The sequence below is a fragment of the Rhagoletis pomonella genome, unplaced genomic scaffold (assembly GCF_013731165.1).
Source record: "Rhagoletis pomonella isolate Grant_MI unplaced genomic scaffold, Rhpom_1.0 Rhpom_scaffold_00002, whole genome shotgun sequence".
Taxonomy (NCBI): Eukaryota; Metazoa; Arthropoda; class Insecta; order Diptera; family Tephritidae; genus Rhagoletis; species Rhagoletis pomonella.
In genome coordinates this window covers 27,904,971-27,923,666 of record NW_023458556.1, presented here as the reverse complement: position 1 = coordinate 27,923,666, position 18,696 = coordinate 27,904,971, and the positions used below count along the sequence as shown (strand labels likewise).

The following is an 18,696-nucleotide window of genomic DNA, read 5'->3' as shown; positions in this document are numbered from 1 at the left end:
ATGTGCTGTTTGTATGCTTACCTGTGGCCAAGAGGGATCATCTTCCGGTGGGTAGGCAATGAAATGACGCAGCGTAAAACCGAAACCTTGATTCGGACGTCGTCGAATTACAACGACTTTTGGCTGTATGGCGGTACTATTGGTGTCTTGCAACATTTTATGATGTTTTTTTTTTTTGTTTTGCGGCAAATGCGGCGGCTATACAATTGAGTGTGGTAATTCTTCTTGCCTTTCTTACTGTTATATTCAATGTAGTGTGTTGTTTATGTACATGTATGTATGTTTGAATGTTTGTTTATGTGGCAGCAATACTATGTTGCGAGTGTTACGCTGATGGTCACTGTCTTAACGTCACTTCTATGGTATTATTATGACGATGGACGTTGGCGAAGTCACAAAGTCGAAGTCGAAGTCGAAGGCTACGGCGTCCGCGTTGGCGATGTGTAAGTGAAATAAGGTTGATTATAGTATTTAGTAATGGTGAGATGGCAATGTTTTTATGTTATTGTTTGTAGTTAGTTTTTGCTTTTTGTTGTTGTGCTGTTCCTGTTGCTGTTGCTTTAGGACAGTTGACAACATGCGCTTGATGCGTTCGTTCTCAAAATGTCCCCATTTGTGCTTACATTTACATTTGCGCTATAAATGGTAATTTAAACTTTATCGTTTTGGGGTGTTTTACTTCTGTTGTTTTGCGTTTTTGTTTTTGCTTTTCACGCTTCTTTACAGTTTTAGCTTTTTTTTTGTTGTTGCCAGGTTTTTTTGTTTTTTTGTTTTTTTGTTTTTTTGTTTTTTTGTTTTTTTGTTTTTCCTCTTCGCCTACTGTTTCCTTGCTTTTCACTAGCGGATTATGCGGTCTGATCCGGGGGTTTTGTGCGTCATTCAATAACACTTACAACCTTCATTGGGATTCCCTAGTCCTGCGCTTTAGTATAACATTTCGTTTGGCGTTGGTTTCCTTTTTCATATAAGGCTTCTTTCTGCCCATTCATGCAAGACTTCAAACTCTTCCACTTTGCGTTTCGATTTTCTTTAAGCCATGCTGAATGTATATTACATTGTTCCTGTTCCGCTTTCAATGTTTACTGTCATTCGACGCTTTGTTATGATGCATTTACGTACGTGTGCTATCTACATTATCTGCAATAAAATAAGAGAGAAAAAAAAAACAACGATAAATAACCAGGTTTAGCTGTCTGTCCGATAATTAACTTAGTAGTCGGAAGAAAGGCTCAAATGCAAAGAGAGAGAGTGAGTGAGTATACCAATTAGCTAAATTGCCAATGGCCAGTAATAATGCTTTGACTGGGATATCTAGCGCATATGGGTAATAAAAGCTAAAACACTATAAAAAAAAGGAAAGAAAAAGAAAATTACCGCCTAAACCTAATTTACGATCGAAAACTTAAATCTGATTTCCGGTACAAGAAACTTAAGAAATCATAAAAATTACACAAAGCTGCACCTTCATTGGCGCGCTTGAAACGAATAGATTATTTCCGCAAACAAAGCTCAGCGGTAGAAGAGGAATAATAATAATAGCAACTCGCTTTAATTTTACTTTAATAACTTCAACACAAAATCTGATAAATTTTTAATCCGAATTCGCAAAGCCACCATTCTTCACTGTTACCGCGACGTCAGATTTTGCAAAATGATCTATTAAGCGAAAATCGTTAAATAAGTAATTAAAAAAAATATATATATAATCACAAATCATAATAACAAATCATATTTATCCTCTGTTGAATAAGCGTGTATCAATAAGCTCAGCGCTGCTGTTGTCGTAAACAATAAATAGTGGAAAAACTAAACATTTGCAACCAGTAGCCAATACAGTAAGCGAAACTTAAATGCAACTCCAACAAAAACGGCTACACCACACTTGTGTACGTATCTGCATATGTATTGGCCAATAATCGCAGCATACGCGTGTCCGACAGTTCGCCATTTGAAAGGCGACTTTTATGAAAAATGTTGTAAAATTCAATTAAAGCAGTGCCTGCTGCTGTGACGTTGCCGTGATGCGATTATTACAGCAAAATGCATTGTAAATAAAGGTACAGTGACAGTGAAAGGTACAGGCAAGCGTTCGCAAGGTGATTTTTTTTTTAATTATTCATAATTAGAGTATTCACAAGGCATGATTAAAATGGTAAATTTTTTTTTAATAAATCTACTGGAAATATCAAAGTACTTCCTTAGGAAAAGTTTAATGATTTTTTTTGCGAGCTTTAATTAACTTACATCAAGGTGGTGTGTTAGGGTAATAAGAATTGAGATCTAGTGAATAAGTACTATGTAGAATGGGGTACTTGACATCAATGAACTTTGAAACAAAAAAAAAATTCTCCTCGAGACAAAAACACTGATATATGTATCTTACATTAGGATCCGACTGTAGATGTCGATATAACGAAAATTTGAATTAGGACTCCATGTTGAAATTATATTATATATACACAGGCGACATTTTTTGAATTTTTCTTTTTGAATCAGACATGCTCGTAGAGTATTATTAAAAATAATTTTATTTTTTTCATTCAAGAGATTTTTTATATCGATTTTTTTAATATAAAGTTTATGAATATACATTTTTTCAATATATATTTTTTTCAACATCGGATTTTCCGATATCGGCACTGTTCAGCGCGATATATCGCCATGTATATTTTACATGCAACTGATTTTATTATTTATTTAACTCAATTTAGCGGACTAACTCATCTTTCATATTGCATTGCCATCGGATTCTGGGCCAGGTTTGAACTTTCAACCCTCTAGCTCATCGAAAAGTTGGTGTTACGTGGTTACATAATGTTTGTTGGAGGAACACAACTAGGCGAAAATGAACGGTTAGTCCATTAGTGGTTTATGGACGGTGATTTGAAAAAAAAAAAATGAAAATGGACGGTTAGTCGATTGAGGTAAATCGACTATTTTTAAACAAAGTTTGCTCTTCGATTAATCAATTAGTCGAATTGATCTACCCAAAAATTTCCAAAAATTTACATTAAAGACTTTGAAATTTTAGTGAAAATATTTTTTTAAAGTTCGCATAATGTTTGAAACTTGTATTTATGTTTTTTTTTTTGGTTATATACATATAGAATAAACAAAAATTTTATTAAAAATTTACAAAAAAAAATTCAACTCGAAAAACATTGTAAATATTAAAAAAAACATGTGAACGCTTGTTTGAGTCACTGTTTAATTTATGCATTTGTGAATGTACGTGTGCTGGTGGTCACTGACCCACTGTCTACCAGCCGGACAATTCATCACTAACGCCACCATCTGGAAGATCTGAGCATTTGTTGTGTGTGCGCGGCGCGCAGCATTCGTGTTATTTTGCGCCAGCGCACAGGCACTCGTCCGGTTTGGTTAATCTCATTCAAAGGCGTTTAGGTGTGATTTAACTGGCCTCAACGGACATCAAATCGAAAGCGTTAATAGAGTTAAACACATTCAAATAAAGTTAAAGCGACAAAAAGCTATTAAAATATGTTTTTTTTTTATTTGCTGTAATTAAAATTAGCTATAAAATTTTATTTATTTATATTTGCAAGCCCAGCGAAAATCAAAGTGAGATTTTTCACAGATTTAATATTTTAAAACATACGAATAAATTATGTGAGTACATACTTATTTTCATATTTTAGGAATAATTGACGTATATCGGTTGTAAAATTCATCGGGCCAGCTAGTCCTCCGACCTTATTTTGAGCGAAAGCTAAGTGAAATTAAACTAATCTTCATAAATCCATAAAAACCCGTTATTGACAGTAATTAGATAAGGACCAATAAATAAAAACTACATGTGTAGATCAGATTATGCTAACTTGGAGATATCAGTAAAAATAAGAGTAAAAACAATATCAGACAAAGTTTGAAAGCGAATCTCTTAATAGCCCAAATTAGCTATGGCCAATAGAGCTAAAATGTTTTGAAGCAAATATAGTAGTTGTCAATGTCTCGTGATGAAAAAAACACGCTAGTCGGTTACAAAGTTGAATACTTTCAGGTATGGAGCGTTTGTGTCCATTCGTACGACATGCCCAGCGGAGTGGCAATATTTAATTCGCTGCACTATGTAAGCATATGTCGTTATAAAGCTCATACCGCTCATCCTTCCATCGTCTGCAGTCTTCGCTGTCGCCAACGCGCAAAGTAAATCTTCAAGGGCCCCTTCAGACCGTCAACTCTAGCAGCTTCGTTGTTTTTCAGCCGCAAAATTGTCTTCCGTACCTCGTCATGGTGGAGCGGTGGGATATAGCTTCCGTCGTCCTCTACCAAGGGCTCTGATTCATCTTCTTAACTGCGTTCAGTGCTGTTACCTCCATAAATAACAATAATAGTTCTGGACATCAGAAACAAAGTTGCCGTGGTGATTCTTGCATGAATTCTCAAAGGTCTTATCGCACAGCATTTCAAGCACTCCATTCTCACTTATTTCGGCCTTTTTAATGCCGGTGCGTCGTACCAATTGTTATTTCACGCTCGTTGAAATCCAACTACCTTTTCATTGGTGGTTTGTAATGGGCAGGAAATATGGTCCCACTGCACGCCTATGTCGTATCGTGTCGGTGGCATCACTAGTAATGCGCCCTAAACTGCAGAGACAAGCTTAGCGGTTCATCTATCTATCAAAACTGAGACTTCTAAAAAAAACTCCTTCATCTATGCAGAGGATCTGCAAACTTTCATTGGGGTATTCACAGACCACTAATCCCTCGCTGTCCCCGCAGCATATAGTAAAATATTTTGGCCACAAACGTCTATAGCTTTTGTGAGCTGGATGACGTAAGCCCAGAACATGTTCTTTGTGAACGTTTGTCTTTCGCTAAACGCACACTCGCCCGCATGGGTGGAACGACACAAATTGAAACATTTTTACGAATTGGATATAGACAATTGACTCAGAGAAAAATTGTTATTAGCGACCAACAATACATTTACTATCAACTAATTTTATTAATCTGCTCAGTCATTTTTGTCAGTGTAATTTTTTTTGCACGTTGGCCAAAGGCAAACGCTTTTATACGATTTACCAGCGTAAAAAAACACGCACTGCCATAGTAGCTAATTCTATGCTAGTTGCTATCCTATTTAGGTCACTGTCATTACCCAACTAGGAGACAATAAAAATATTTAAAAACAATTAACGTGGAAGTTATGGCCAACTCAGCGCCGCATAGTGTTCTATTTTGGAAAAAATTGACAAAATATCGAGAACGAGAAGAGATAGCGAAATAAAATAACGCTTTCGATATGGCGTATTCAGGAAAAATACACTCGTTAGATAGAATAATTGCCTTGATGAGCTTTAAAATGGCCTTCGAAAATAGAATTTAAATTTTTCTTGTTTTGGTCTGAAAACAGTATGCATGGAACTTATAAAAATGTTTTATACGCATATTTTTGCTGGTATTGCGTAAAGAGATGCATTTCCATGGTCGCAAAAACCACAAACGCAGCTCACATTTTTTTATTTAAAGTTCATTGCATGCTGTTGTTAGGTAAAAAAAAATCAAAAATTCAAAAATTTTACTTTTGAAGATCGGTTTTGAGCCGAAGGAAATTTTTTACTCATTACCAGTTTCTGATTCTTAAATCAATTTAAAATTTTATCAGACTGTTAAAATTTAAAGTGACAAACTTTCCAAATAAAATTGTGTAATTTTAGATTTTAAAAGGCTGATTAATTTTAAATTGATTGGTGCAACTGAGCATCAGACTTTTAAAATGACCTTCAAAAACAAGGTTTTTTTATTTTTATTTTTTCTATTTTTTGGCCCAAAAGCCCCAAAAATCAGAGTTCTAAACCTTGTTCAAAAATTAAGAAAATTATGCAAATTCATTCAAATATTGCACTTTTATTTACACTTTTTAGAAAAAAATCTGAGTACGCAGTTTTTTAGCCCATTCAATTTTATCATAACAAAGTGCAAGTCTGAGGAGGTTGGGACTTCCCATTGAAATTTGGTAAATCTTTTTGTCGAAGGTGTCGCTCATTTTCTCCTTATAAAATATTGTACGAAAATGTTTAACTAACCATATTAAAAAACAAATCTCTGTACCTAAACTTTATTGAATGACTGTAGGTGTTTAAAACTTTGGAAAAGTCCATGTAAAAAAAAATTAACAAAAAATTAAAAAAATAAAAATTAAAAAAAATAACAAAAAATTTAAAAAAAAATAAATAAAAAAAAATAAAAAAATATATATAGAAAAAAAAAATAAAAAAATAAAGAAATGAAAAAAATAGAAAAATTAAAAAAAAAAATCCTTTTTTTGAAGGTCAAGTGAATTATTTTATCAAACGAGACTATCTTCCCTGAATTCTCCACCCCAAAAGCTCTAAAATGCCGTTAAAAATGTTGCGCTCTCTCTTCTTATTCTCCAGATGTTTAATTTTGTCCTTTTCTTCCAAAAAAGAACACAGCGCGCCAATATTTCTTTGACAGACTGTTTATTCAAAACCCTCGAAAAGAGCAACGCAAATTTACCAACTATTCAAACAACGTAAGCAGGTAGGAAACTAGAAAGGTAATTAAAAGAATTTTAATTAAAAGGTGTGCTTTCAAAAGCAAAATTAACTGTAAATGCGGAGAAAACATGTTGCGAAAGAAAGCAAATAATAATTAAATAAAGAGCAACAATGAAGTGGGCGAAAATATCGTATGTATGTATGTATGTATGTCTGCTGACAACAAAAGCTACATACATGTATAATATAGCAATAACAGCAGCGAGCGGCATCTCTTTGAGTAATGAAACGTAATGAAAAATGTAAGCAACTGCCTTTTATGTAGATCTTTTTCGAGTCGAAGAAGTAACAAAAATTGAAATTATGCCAAAAAGAAAAAGAAGTACAGATGTAGCTCAAAAATAAAACACATATGCAAAAAATGCTGCGCAATCGCACAAAATTGAAATACATAATTATTTATGGCACACGAAACCATGGAAGCGGGCGGTAAGTGACGACAAAAGTGAGTCGAGTGGGGAATGCGAGGAGCACTTAGCATCAAATGGCATGGAATCTGGCAGGCAGTTGGGCTGATGCGGCAAGTCAATGTGAGCACTATTTAATAGCGCATTAAATTCATATTTTTAACACGCTTATACAATACAAAATCATAGGAAAACAACAAAGAGCACAAACAAGCGAATGGGCCGAGCCTGAGTGGCCATAAAATAACATACAAATTTCACACTAAATTACAATTAAATCGTCACACTATTGTTTATGTTTATGACGACGATAATAAGTCGACGAATAGGCGTACCAGCATTCGGCGAATGGACAACGAAGAGGAATCTATGATTGAATGGGCGAATGGGCTTGCAACATAAATTTCGTTTTCGGCCAGCACAACTTGTATGTTGGTACATACATACATAAATGGATGAGGCGGCATTAGGTAGAAAAACTAAAAATAAAAGCAAATAGAAACCAATTGTTTGTATGCAGTTGCTGGGCGGCACTTGCAACAATTAATTAGCCAGGCGGTAGACCCCCAGCAACTGCCCACCGCAATCGGAGCGGTGGCATGCGACGCTAGCAGCGCGGGCATTGCGATAAACATAAGGGACTACATAGTACCATGTGTGTATTAGACGTTTAAAGCCGCCGAGCCACGCCGCCGCCGTTTTTTGTCATTTCTTACGAGTCGCCGCCGACGTACGGAAACATCGGCGTCGTTTTCACAACAAAACAAAAACTATTTTTTTTTCACCACTTCAAAGCCGCTAAACATGAGTATGAAGTCATTTATTTTTTCAAAAAACAAGCGTAACTCGGGAAAAACATAGGAAACACGTTTCCCGATTGGAAACGTTTAGCACGGTTAAACAAGGGTCGATTACTGGTAATCTGACGACGCATAGCAGTCAATTTTTTTTTTTAATATTTTAAGAGACCAGCCGAAAAAATTTATTTGCGGTGCTCATGTGTTTGTGGAATTGCCGCCACTTCGAAAACAAGGCTGGCCAAGATTTTTTCTTACTCACGGAGACATTCATATTAGGGCCTTAAAACTATGCCCAAACGTTATCATCAAAACGTTTTCTACCCAGGGTTAAAGTTTCCTCGATTTGGTAAAAAAAAAATATTTATTTGCTATTTTTCATTACACTTTTGAAAAAAGTCAGTGATTTTTTTAATTTCCTGCACACAGCCATCTTAAATGCAATACTGCTCCCGTCAACTACCATCCAAAAGTGATCAGAATTTCGTATTTTAACTCCATGGACAGATTCTTTGGCGAAAAATTAGTGAGTACCATATTCATGTTCAGCCAACTAAAAACTATTTAGTTTAAAATGTAGCTTCATGGTTTCCTATGCTCTTTGGAACCTGTCCTATGAGCAGTTGCGTCGGCGTTGTCAGATGGGCCGCCGGCGTCGCCACCGTCGCCGATTCTTTTCAAAGTTGACGACGCCACCGCCGAAAAGCTTTTGCGCGTTAGCCTCTAGTATGTTTGTGTATACAAGATGCAAAGTCAGCGATTTCCTTCGCTATTCGTAAACCGATTCAAGAGTAAATTTGCTGTAATTTTGTAGCTATTGTTGTTACTATTATTATTTTGAATTTGATTGTTTTGTTGGCTAAGTACTTACTACTTGCATGCCTTTAATCATTACCGACACAGAAATATTTTCATAACTGAATACACCAAGAGATAAATGATGGTAATTACTTCAGTTTTTTTTTTTGTTTTTTGTGGTATAAAGTGAAAATTTTGAAATGTTCAGGCAACCAAGCCTGATAACTTTACAGTCGCCAATTTGTACTTGTATATTCACAAAAAGTACATATCAGTTGATATAGTGTATGTAAATATGTACATATGTATGTATGCATGTATGTACATTAGACTGCATCACTCCCCATACAAAAAAAAAATCGGTTCTCCACTGGAATTATAAAATCTTTTATATTTTAAGATTTGAACCAAAATATATCGGAAAAATACTAAGATTTACGTGAGTTCGATCGAAAAATGTTCAACGGAAACGTAATAATGAGATTTTTGAAGTCTAAATCGGAATAGTTTTCGTTCATTTATTCCAGTTTTTTTTTATACCAATCTTTGAAAAAAGTTAAAAAACATCATAAAAAATCTCATTTTTACGATTCCGTTGAAAAATATTTTAATAGTTTTATGCGAATTTTTTAAGTTTAAACTGGTTTGTCATCTGAGGGGATTTTTTTTTTCAAAAAGTTCTTTCAGGAACTATTTTTATTCATAAAAGCGCCATTTTTGTAGATATTTTCAAATTAGTCCGGCTCACGCAGATCTTTATATTTTTCCGAAATATTTTGGTGAACGTCTTCAAATATAATAATAATTTTGTAGTTCCGGCAGAAAAACCCGCAACTTTTTTCGGTGATGCAGTCTAATGTACATACCTACATAAATACACAATATTATCATATTAGCAATAATTTCTAGCTTCGTCTTTATGTGTACATACATAGTTACCTCGTGAATGCGAAAATATTATTACAGTGACTATTGTTTCTTTTTTCGTTGTTGTTCTCAATTTTACTTTCAAAATTTGTTCAGCTGTTGTTTGTGAAAAATATTATTTTATCTGTACTAAAATACTGCACAGAAACCGCGCACGCCTTGCCCGATGTCCGTCGTTTATACGCGTCGAGCCAACTGATTTTAAATTGAAATTTCAATTTGACTCAAGTGGCCAATTCGCCGTTTATCAACGAACGAATTATTAACAATCAACCATGCCGACCAAGCTGCAGATGTTTACGTCCCCCGCTGTCGGTGGCCAAGCCAATGTGAGTCGCTAGCTAGAATACTGAAGTGCCACTTAAAAACAGAGATATTCGCTAGACATTTTGGAGCGTAAGCAATTGAAAATAATATATAAAAAATCTATTCAAAGCAGCTAAAAGTTAGAAGATTCTTGCCGGCTTAGTTTTTGAAGTACGCACAATTACTTATCGCAGCTGAAAAAATAATTGCAAAGCTAAAGAATTCCTAATGGACAGAGTGCATGGTTCGCACTCATGTCTGAACCGAGAAAGTTTGCGCTCAGCTTAGAGTAAGCTCCTTTCACCTCCGGTTACCGGTCAGAAATACCAAAATTCCATCTGTGCAGGAGCAGTTTGCTACTTGACACAGGAACTCCTAAAGGAAGAATATAGCAGTCGGGTTAGATGACTTCCAGAAGTGCCTAACCAATTCTCCAGTTATATTAGCTATTCTAATTGGTATTACACTAATACGTATATATGTACATAGTCATTCGAGGCGTTCCGTCAGCCCTCCGGATGCTCCTATTCACAGAGCCAGCCTTGGTACGCACCGATCCATTCTTTCAGGTATGTATGAAGCCAAAGGCGAACCCAGTTCTTCTTAACCTGATGGGGTAGCGGACGGTGAAAGCCGACTCTTATCATAGCGTTAAGCGCTTGAGTAGGGGTGGTCCAAGGGTTCGCTGATTCCAAAAAAGAGTGGCTCTTTGCGCGCTCTCTTCTTCTTAGCTAATGTAAACTTTTCTAGTGAATTCAAACAGACAAAAACCCAATATTCCATAACAGACTTGATTATGGTTCCATACAGCTGGTATCTTGCCTTTGGAGAGAGACTCCACTCTTCTCCATGGATTTTTCATAGCAATTTAGAGCAACTGATGCCGTTTTGACTCGCACCTCACTATTTGGCTCCTACTAGCGCCACCGATTTAGTGGAGTGGTGCAGGAGCATTATTGGAGGATCTTGACTTTGTCGCATTAGTACAGCCATATATCACTGTATCGCCAAACTATTGAATTTACGGACAGTGGTGACTGAGGAACGCAAACAAGTAACTGCTTATAGAGGTGTTTTATCGCCGCTGATGTGGTCATTTGCTATCACCAAGATCTTATTGAAGATAACAGATAGAACACCTAGCTCAGCAGCTAGGACCGTAAACTTCAGTGGAAGATTCGTCATAGAGATTAAAGGTAACAAGACAGTTAACACAACGGTAAATCAGACTATGTCGTTCCTTAAGCCTCTGTTTAAAAGGTGCCGCAGACGTAAGACGGATAGAATAATGAACTTCGATCCAGCAACCCGCAACTACCACTTCTTTATGGACAGATGGAAAATTACTAAAAACCTTCTGTATATTGCAACTGAAACTAAAGCAGCTGAGTCGGCCGTGAATATCTTCGTGATCCAATGATCGGATCTAAACCAAATTAGTATGGGACCACCTCAGAGACACTAACTTTCCGAATTATAGAAATCGGTTGACTTGGTTCAAAGTTATGCGGTAGCATAGTACATAAATCCGACGAATTGATAACCTTCTCCTTTTTGCGAAGTCGGTTAAAAATAAATTAAAGGGAACTAACGATCTGATTTGCTAGCGAAAACCGGAATAAACTTACAACTGAGAAACGCGCAAAGCATGCGCCGTTCCCTCAATTATTGGCGGACAGAATTAGACACAGCAATGCCATCGAAGGCGACATTTTTTAGGAAAGAACATCCAAAAAGCATCAACTATATTCTAATACATCCAAGGCCTATTTTCAAGATACTCGTTGGGGTAATTGCGGGACCCTGTCTTAATCTCAAGCACAAGCATTCAAGATAGGACAGAGAGTTAAAAAAAATGTATGGCACTGCATATTTTATGTCACTGTCTAGCTTTTGGAAGATTGCGAATCAGCTAGCTTGGCTCTGCTTTCTTCTCCTCACCCAAAAATCAAGAAAACTGCAGACCAAAGAACTAGCAAATTGTTAAAGTTCGACAATTCACTTTCTTGGTAACATTAAGAACCAACTAATGGTAAATGCGAGATCTCTTGGCTCAGCCAAGCTAGCCTCATAATCGCAAACTTAAAAAGTGCACTTTATTTTAAATCAGAAAACGTGATTTTATAACAACACCATTTTTGATTTGAGAAACTTAAGTATTTCACTATAACTACAGATTCGCTTGAACTTCAATTCAGCGCCCACTTGAATTTGCAAAACACTACAGTAAACGAAATTGGACATCATAAAAACTAATATTTTGTATATGTACGTTTCTGTAAAAAAAAACACACAACTACATAAGTCGAATATGCACTTTTATATGTATGTAAGTATGCCAACAATTGCACGCACCGAATACATACATACGTACATCCCACGCACAATGACTAAGAATTGGCACACATTCCAAACAATTTATTGACTGACGAACTGACTGCCATAATGAATGTGCATAAATATAAAAATGTAAGAGTACAGATATGTACGAATTGACGAAACCACAAAACATAACAACAACAATAACGGTGAAAAAACGCTAACAGTCAACTGACTATATTGACAACAACCGGCAACAGTCAAGCGTCAAACAATGGCAGCACCAGAGCACATAGACGACGACGAGTGGGGAGGCCGGCCTCCAAATGAAGAGGAATTACAATTGAATTGATTGTTTGGACGCACTAATAGAAACAAAACAACAACAGAAATGGCAATAGTAATAAGAATGTAAGCAACAACGGAAACCAAAAGGCGATAATATAGAAAAGTAGCTCAAAGTTAGATTGGAAGTATCGGCAAAAAAATATTTTTCTTCGCTATTTACTGTTGTTCATTGAAAATTAACACCGAAGTATAAGTAACAAACAAACAAACAAACATGTCGATACTATTCCCATGTGTAGAAATATTCATTAGGGTGGGCCAAAATAATAAAATAAAAGTCGGAATATAAACCACTTTTTTTAAATCAAAAACATTTAGAGATCGCCCAGAGCTCTTAAAGTTTTCCATGTATTTTATATAAGAAAAACTATTGTTCGTACAAATGGTAATGAAAATCAATATTTTGCGATCGGAAAACTCTGCTTCTCTCCAGGAGATTTCCAATAATAATATCCCATTGATTATTTTACCATTTTTAGTACTAACGATTTTTTATGGGTCCAATCATTGCATTTTTTGGACCTATAAAAAAAGCTAATATTACAAAATGGTTAAATAAACAATTGGGTATAATTATTGGAAGTCTCCGATCGAAAAATGTTGAATTTCAAGAATTGAGTAGTCCACTTGCAAATAGCCTTATGTGATTTTATATACCATATAAATAAAACCAAGTGAGACAACAAGTAACATCTAAACTGAATTTTTTTTTATTACCTGAAAATTTGAATAAATAAGAGCCTAATAAAATTATGTATATAACATAACATTAACAGTCTATACGACCTAAAACAGTTTTCTAAGCTCTTTAGAAGATGGAGACTTTTGAAGGTTTATAAATACATATGTATGATAGCGACTTTTGCAAGAAGAGTTAATACTTGATGCTATCTTTTTTCAGAATATAGTAAGATTTTACACTGTGTTGTTAGTGGACATGAAACTACATATTACCCACCAAAAACTAAAAATCTAAAAAAATTTACGTAGCGTACTTTGCAAGTGGACTACTAATTCTATGCCATTTTTACGAAAAAATGTTTTTTTTTCTCATATAAAAAAATGAAAAACTTTAAGCGACCTCTAAATATTTTTTGACATAAAAATAAGAAAATCAGGGGTGCATTTTTTGGTATATAACAGTCTTAGGGGTGAGAGCATTATAGTTCCGACTTTTATTTTTTATTTTTGGACTACCCTAATGCACATACATGCTTTTTTAGAAGTCATTGCAGTGATAGGAATACATAGATAGAAATTGAAGTCTAACGGCCCTCAATTTGAGTCGCTTCGTTTCGTCCATAAGTGGGTAATAAGCGAAGGAAAGGTGAAACTTCAACACGCACATGCACACGAACTTATATGTATGTAAGTACATACATACATACATTCTTGTACAAGTTACACTCTCGCATAAACTTGTAACTACTTGAAGATAAAAGCGCTCGTCAAGTAACATTATCTAGAAGCAGCAAAAACTACAAAACAAACAAATAAAACTAGCAACTGTGGCAGTTACTGCAAATGCAGTAAAAGTTCTTGAAAATTAAAACAAAACAAAAAAAAAAACAAATGAGTAAATAAATAGAAAAGAGAAAATGTGTTATAGTAGAGCTGTAAACTTCAAGAAAAATTATCTATTGAAGCGAAGGCGCAGTGAAAGGCTAAGAAATCATACTCCGTCACATGCCAGGCGAGAAATCAATGCAATTCAATCACTTACTTTCGCACATGTGTGTATGTACATATCGAACCTTAACCGCGAAAATAACGTAAGCGACATTTTTTCAAAAATTTCTTTTGATGCAGAAATTAGAGCACTCAAGATGCATTTCTGCATACAAAAAAAAATTAAAAAACAAATGGCGCTTGCGTTTTTTTTTGCATTTAGGGCTCAATATACCTATACATACACGTGTGAATTTCCGAAATGATTTCAAAAAATAAAACACGATTCCCAAAATGTTGCGAAAAAATCCCGAAAAGTTAAATAGGAAGACTTCCAAAAGGTCCCACAAAATAAAACGCGAGGAATCCGAAAAGACCTGAAAAAATCCGAAATGTTCACCAATCCCGAAAAATTAAATACGAAAAGCATATAAAACATATAAAAGTTCCGAAACAGTTCTGGATCACTAAAAATAAAAAACGGAGATTCCCAAAAAAGTTCTACAAAGCTCCAAAAGTTTCCGAAAAACTTCGAAAAGTAAAACACGCCGAGTCCCGAAAGAATTTCGAATGATCCCGTGAAAATCTTGAAAAGTTTCGAATAAAACTGGATTTAAGTATCTGGTCAGAAGCACTTCCTTTTTTAGGCTAGTCGACAAGAAATGCAACCTGTGGCATTAGTAAAATTTTTCGCTGAATCCAAAGTTCCCTCACTTAATTGTATTTGCTAAATTTAATTGGCCAATATCGAAATTTCCTTTTGCATTAGTGAAGCTTATTAAATTTTCCAACCGAATTATATTGGTTTAGGAGCTATCCATAATTTTTAACAAAATTTCCAAAAAAAAAAAAACTTTCGGTAAAAGCATCTCTTTCTTGTACATTAAAATATGGTCTTTTATAAATAAAATATGATCCTGCTTATCTAAATTGAAAAAAAGTAGAAGTTTGGAACGTAACCAAATAACTTATCAGGAAATCAGTTCTTTCTTTTTATTGACATTTCAATGCATTTTCTGGAGCGGGCAACTGGTCTAATAGCTTCGCTTCTTTGTTAAGAGGCATACAAATGATACAGAAGTGTGGTCAAAGTAACGCAACCGTAATTGATTTCCCCAGATAGACGCAAAATATTTATTTTTAAAGCGTCAGATCGAACAACCGAGAGGAAAGTGATTCGCCTTTTCTACAACATAGTTTTGTCTCGCGCTGCTCCAAGAGATTCTTTTCATAGCCAAAATTTGTTTAATGTGATTACAGACGCTGATATGGTATCGATGGGTATGGTTATCCTCCTACTTTTCTTTATATAGAAATAAATATTTACTTTTTAGGTACATCTATCTTTTAGGTAAAGTTTTCCGTAAATAAGGTACAATTTTATAATTCGATTTTCCATTCCTGATGGAATATCAGCTGTAAAAGAGGACCAGAAACAAACAGCTGATTGCTCTTTGTTCAATAAACATAACTCCAAGTCAAAATTGAACATACCTAGCAGGGATGCATAGAGAATCTGGCACAAATTAATTGCCAATTACTTATTAATTGGCAATTAATAATTTGAATTTTTGTATGATAAATTGGGTAACAATTAAGGCCCAAATTGGTGTAAAGATTCTTAATTGCCAAATAGGTGCCAGTTTAAACATAGTCTAAGAGTAATGGAGAGTCAACTATCCCTTTTATGATATCAAACACAAAACAGAGTGAAAGTACGGTATACTTATTTTACCCTGTAAAGATTTTAAGTTTAATAATGCAAACCAGCGAAGTTCAACGATCTGAGTGCAAATTGAAGAAAATCCTTCTGAATGCGTTCAAGCCTACTGATGTGGCACTGGTGATACGGTCTCCATATAAAGACGGCATACTCCAGCTTAGACCGAACGAGCGAAGTAAATAGTGACTTTAAAGTGTATGCATCCGTAAAATCGGAAGCAAAACGCCGAATGAATGTAGAATATGATTTGGCGATGACATAATTCAATGGCTAAGAAACTGGAAAGCGTAATCAAAGATTACATCAAGATCAGAATTTTCAATGAGAGTCTTAAGAAGCGAGCACTTTATAAAATATGAGGTAGGGATTAAATGCTTAAGTGCTTACACTTAGAAAATCACACATGATAACATTTTTTGATATTTAGTTGAAGTCGATTCTTATCACACCATGCCACGACATTGTTGAATTCTGATTGAAGATTGTATGAATCAAAGAGAGGCTTGATACTGTTTAAAAAATTCATATGTCATTAATAAAAATTACAAAAAACAAGGGACCCCCCAAAATACTACCCTGAGGAACACCAGAAGATAAAAGAATAAGAAGAGACGTTATCAACAACGATTACACATTTACAATTGAAAAGGTACGACTTTATCCATTTTAGGAAAATCCAGTGAAACCCAGAACTTATTAGTTTAGAGAATAAAGTTGAGTGACCGGCTTTATCGAAAGCCTTGGAAAAATCCGTATAAGCCACATCAACATGAAGTCTGTTATTGAAAGCCGACGTACAAACATTATATCATTATATTCTGAACAAAAGCCAATAAGAAAAAGGTGTTAAGAGTTAGAACGTTGAACTGTTCCAGGAACTTGAGCAAAGAAAAAGTAAACAAATTAAAAATACATACTACATAAATAGTACAATCATCAATTGTGTATATCAATATGTACACCTTTTTACTATATATATATTATATAGACTAAATAAAGAATATACACCGATGTTTTAAGCACAAAGGCACTGAAAAAAAGTCAACTTATATGGGTTTAAGTAAATACAAACAAAGGTTGGACGTAAATGAAAGACAGTGAATTCGATGCGATTGTGATTGCGATAACGATAATGAACTCAATACAAAACAACGAAGCAAACGGAAGGCAGCAGAAAACAGTATAAGTAAGTAAGGGAAAATATATACAAAAAAAACATAAGCGCATATTTTTTTATATATTTTTCTTTATTCGATAAATATTTAGCATCGACTAGAAACTCGATTGGAAACAAAGAACTTGAAGACGATGTATGTATGTGCAAGTTAATTAGTAGAACTGATAAAATGACTGATAATGACGTGAGAAGCTCAAGTAAGATACGCGAGTAAATTTCACGAGTTGATTGATAACTGTTATTTTTTTTCTAGTTAAAAGCAACTAGACGATAGATAGAGTGGAACTTTTTTACTGACACGCATACTGTATCACTTGCAGGCCATTTGATCAGCTGTGCCTTGAAGCTTCAGCTAAGGTGCTGTAAATGCCAAAGGCTGACTTATTGACAAACGATAGGAATGGGGTTCACTACGCTATCGTTCATCGGTGAACTGTTGCATTTTAATGATAAACAATATTTTTTGATATAGGTGCGCTCTGGAGTCAAAAATGAATGACTGATAGCGCATGAACATGAGAAACTTAAAGCAATTTCACATTGAAATGTGGCAAAATCGGTCATTATGAGTTTACATTGCACTTGAGTTTTATGTATGTTAACCTACAAAACTGTTTAATTAAGGTTGGTAGGTAATTAATTACTGGTCTTTAGAGGTTAACGACTGTCACAGCGTAAAAAAATGCAGCAATGATATACATACTTTCTTTGTGACTATTAATTCAGAAGTCTAAGCTTATAGCCGAAATAAATACAAACCAAAACGAAATATTTTTTTTAATTCTTTGGGCCAAGCATCTCCAAGTTGTGGTATGCGTTTTGATGTTGATATATAACTTAAGAGAGGCCTACAGTTCTCTGCCGGCTACGAATTGTAAAAAATTTAATGAATATCTATTTCATTACAGTAAAACATTCGGAGATTTGCCATTGCCTGCCAAGGAGTGAGCGCTTTAACCCTTAGCTGGTATCGATATTTTTTTTTACAATGTTGGTATCGAGGATCCACAATTACCCCACTTGCACAAATTGTGGTAAGAACCTGTGCATTTTTAACCGACTTCAAAAATCTTAAAATTACTTGTAAATAATAGAGGTAAAATTGTATTAACTTTATCATAAATCCTTTATCACATTCACTTAATAACGTACAATTACTTTTTTTTAATATTTGCAATGTTTTTCGTGTTCAATTTTTTTCGTTAGTTTTTAATAGAAATATATAATAAATAAATAACATAATAAAAAAATATACATAAGCAATAAATTTTTTTCGTTAATTTTTTATTAGAAATATAGTTCATTCTGCATCAAATTACATATAAATTAATGATTCAAAGTTTTTACAAAATTTAGGAAAACTCGACAAATTTTCACCAAAATTCTCAACTTTTAAACAAAATTTTTTAGAATTTTTTTGAGTATGCAGTTTTGTAGCTCACTCAATTATAATCTACCGTTGATTTTTGAGAATTTTTTTCTGATGATGTTGCTCATTTTCTCCATATAACGGATGCGTGATAGTTTTTTTTTTGTATGGGGAAAAATTACGAAGAGCGTCAGAAAAAAATTCCCAAAAATCAACGGTAGATTATAGCCACTTAAAACTTGCATGTTATTGTGCTGAAATTGAGTGCGCTACAAAACTGCATGCTCAAAAAAATTCTAAAAAATTTTGT

At 34.5% G+C, this 18,696-nt stretch overlaps 1 protein-coding gene across 1 annotated transcript in view; it reads right to left on the bottom strand.

Moving 5' to 3' along the window:
• Positions 1-729, bottom strand: part of LOC118733377 — a 43,627-nt gene extending 42,898 nt beyond the window's left edge. Inside the window, 1 exon segment of the mRNA XM_036462742.1 lies at positions 22-729. Within this exon segment, the coding sequence (XP_036318635.1) occupies positions 22-156 (135 nt within the window). The 5' untranslated portion in view covers positions 157-729.
• Between the last annotated feature and the right edge of the window lie 17,967 nt (positions 730-18,696).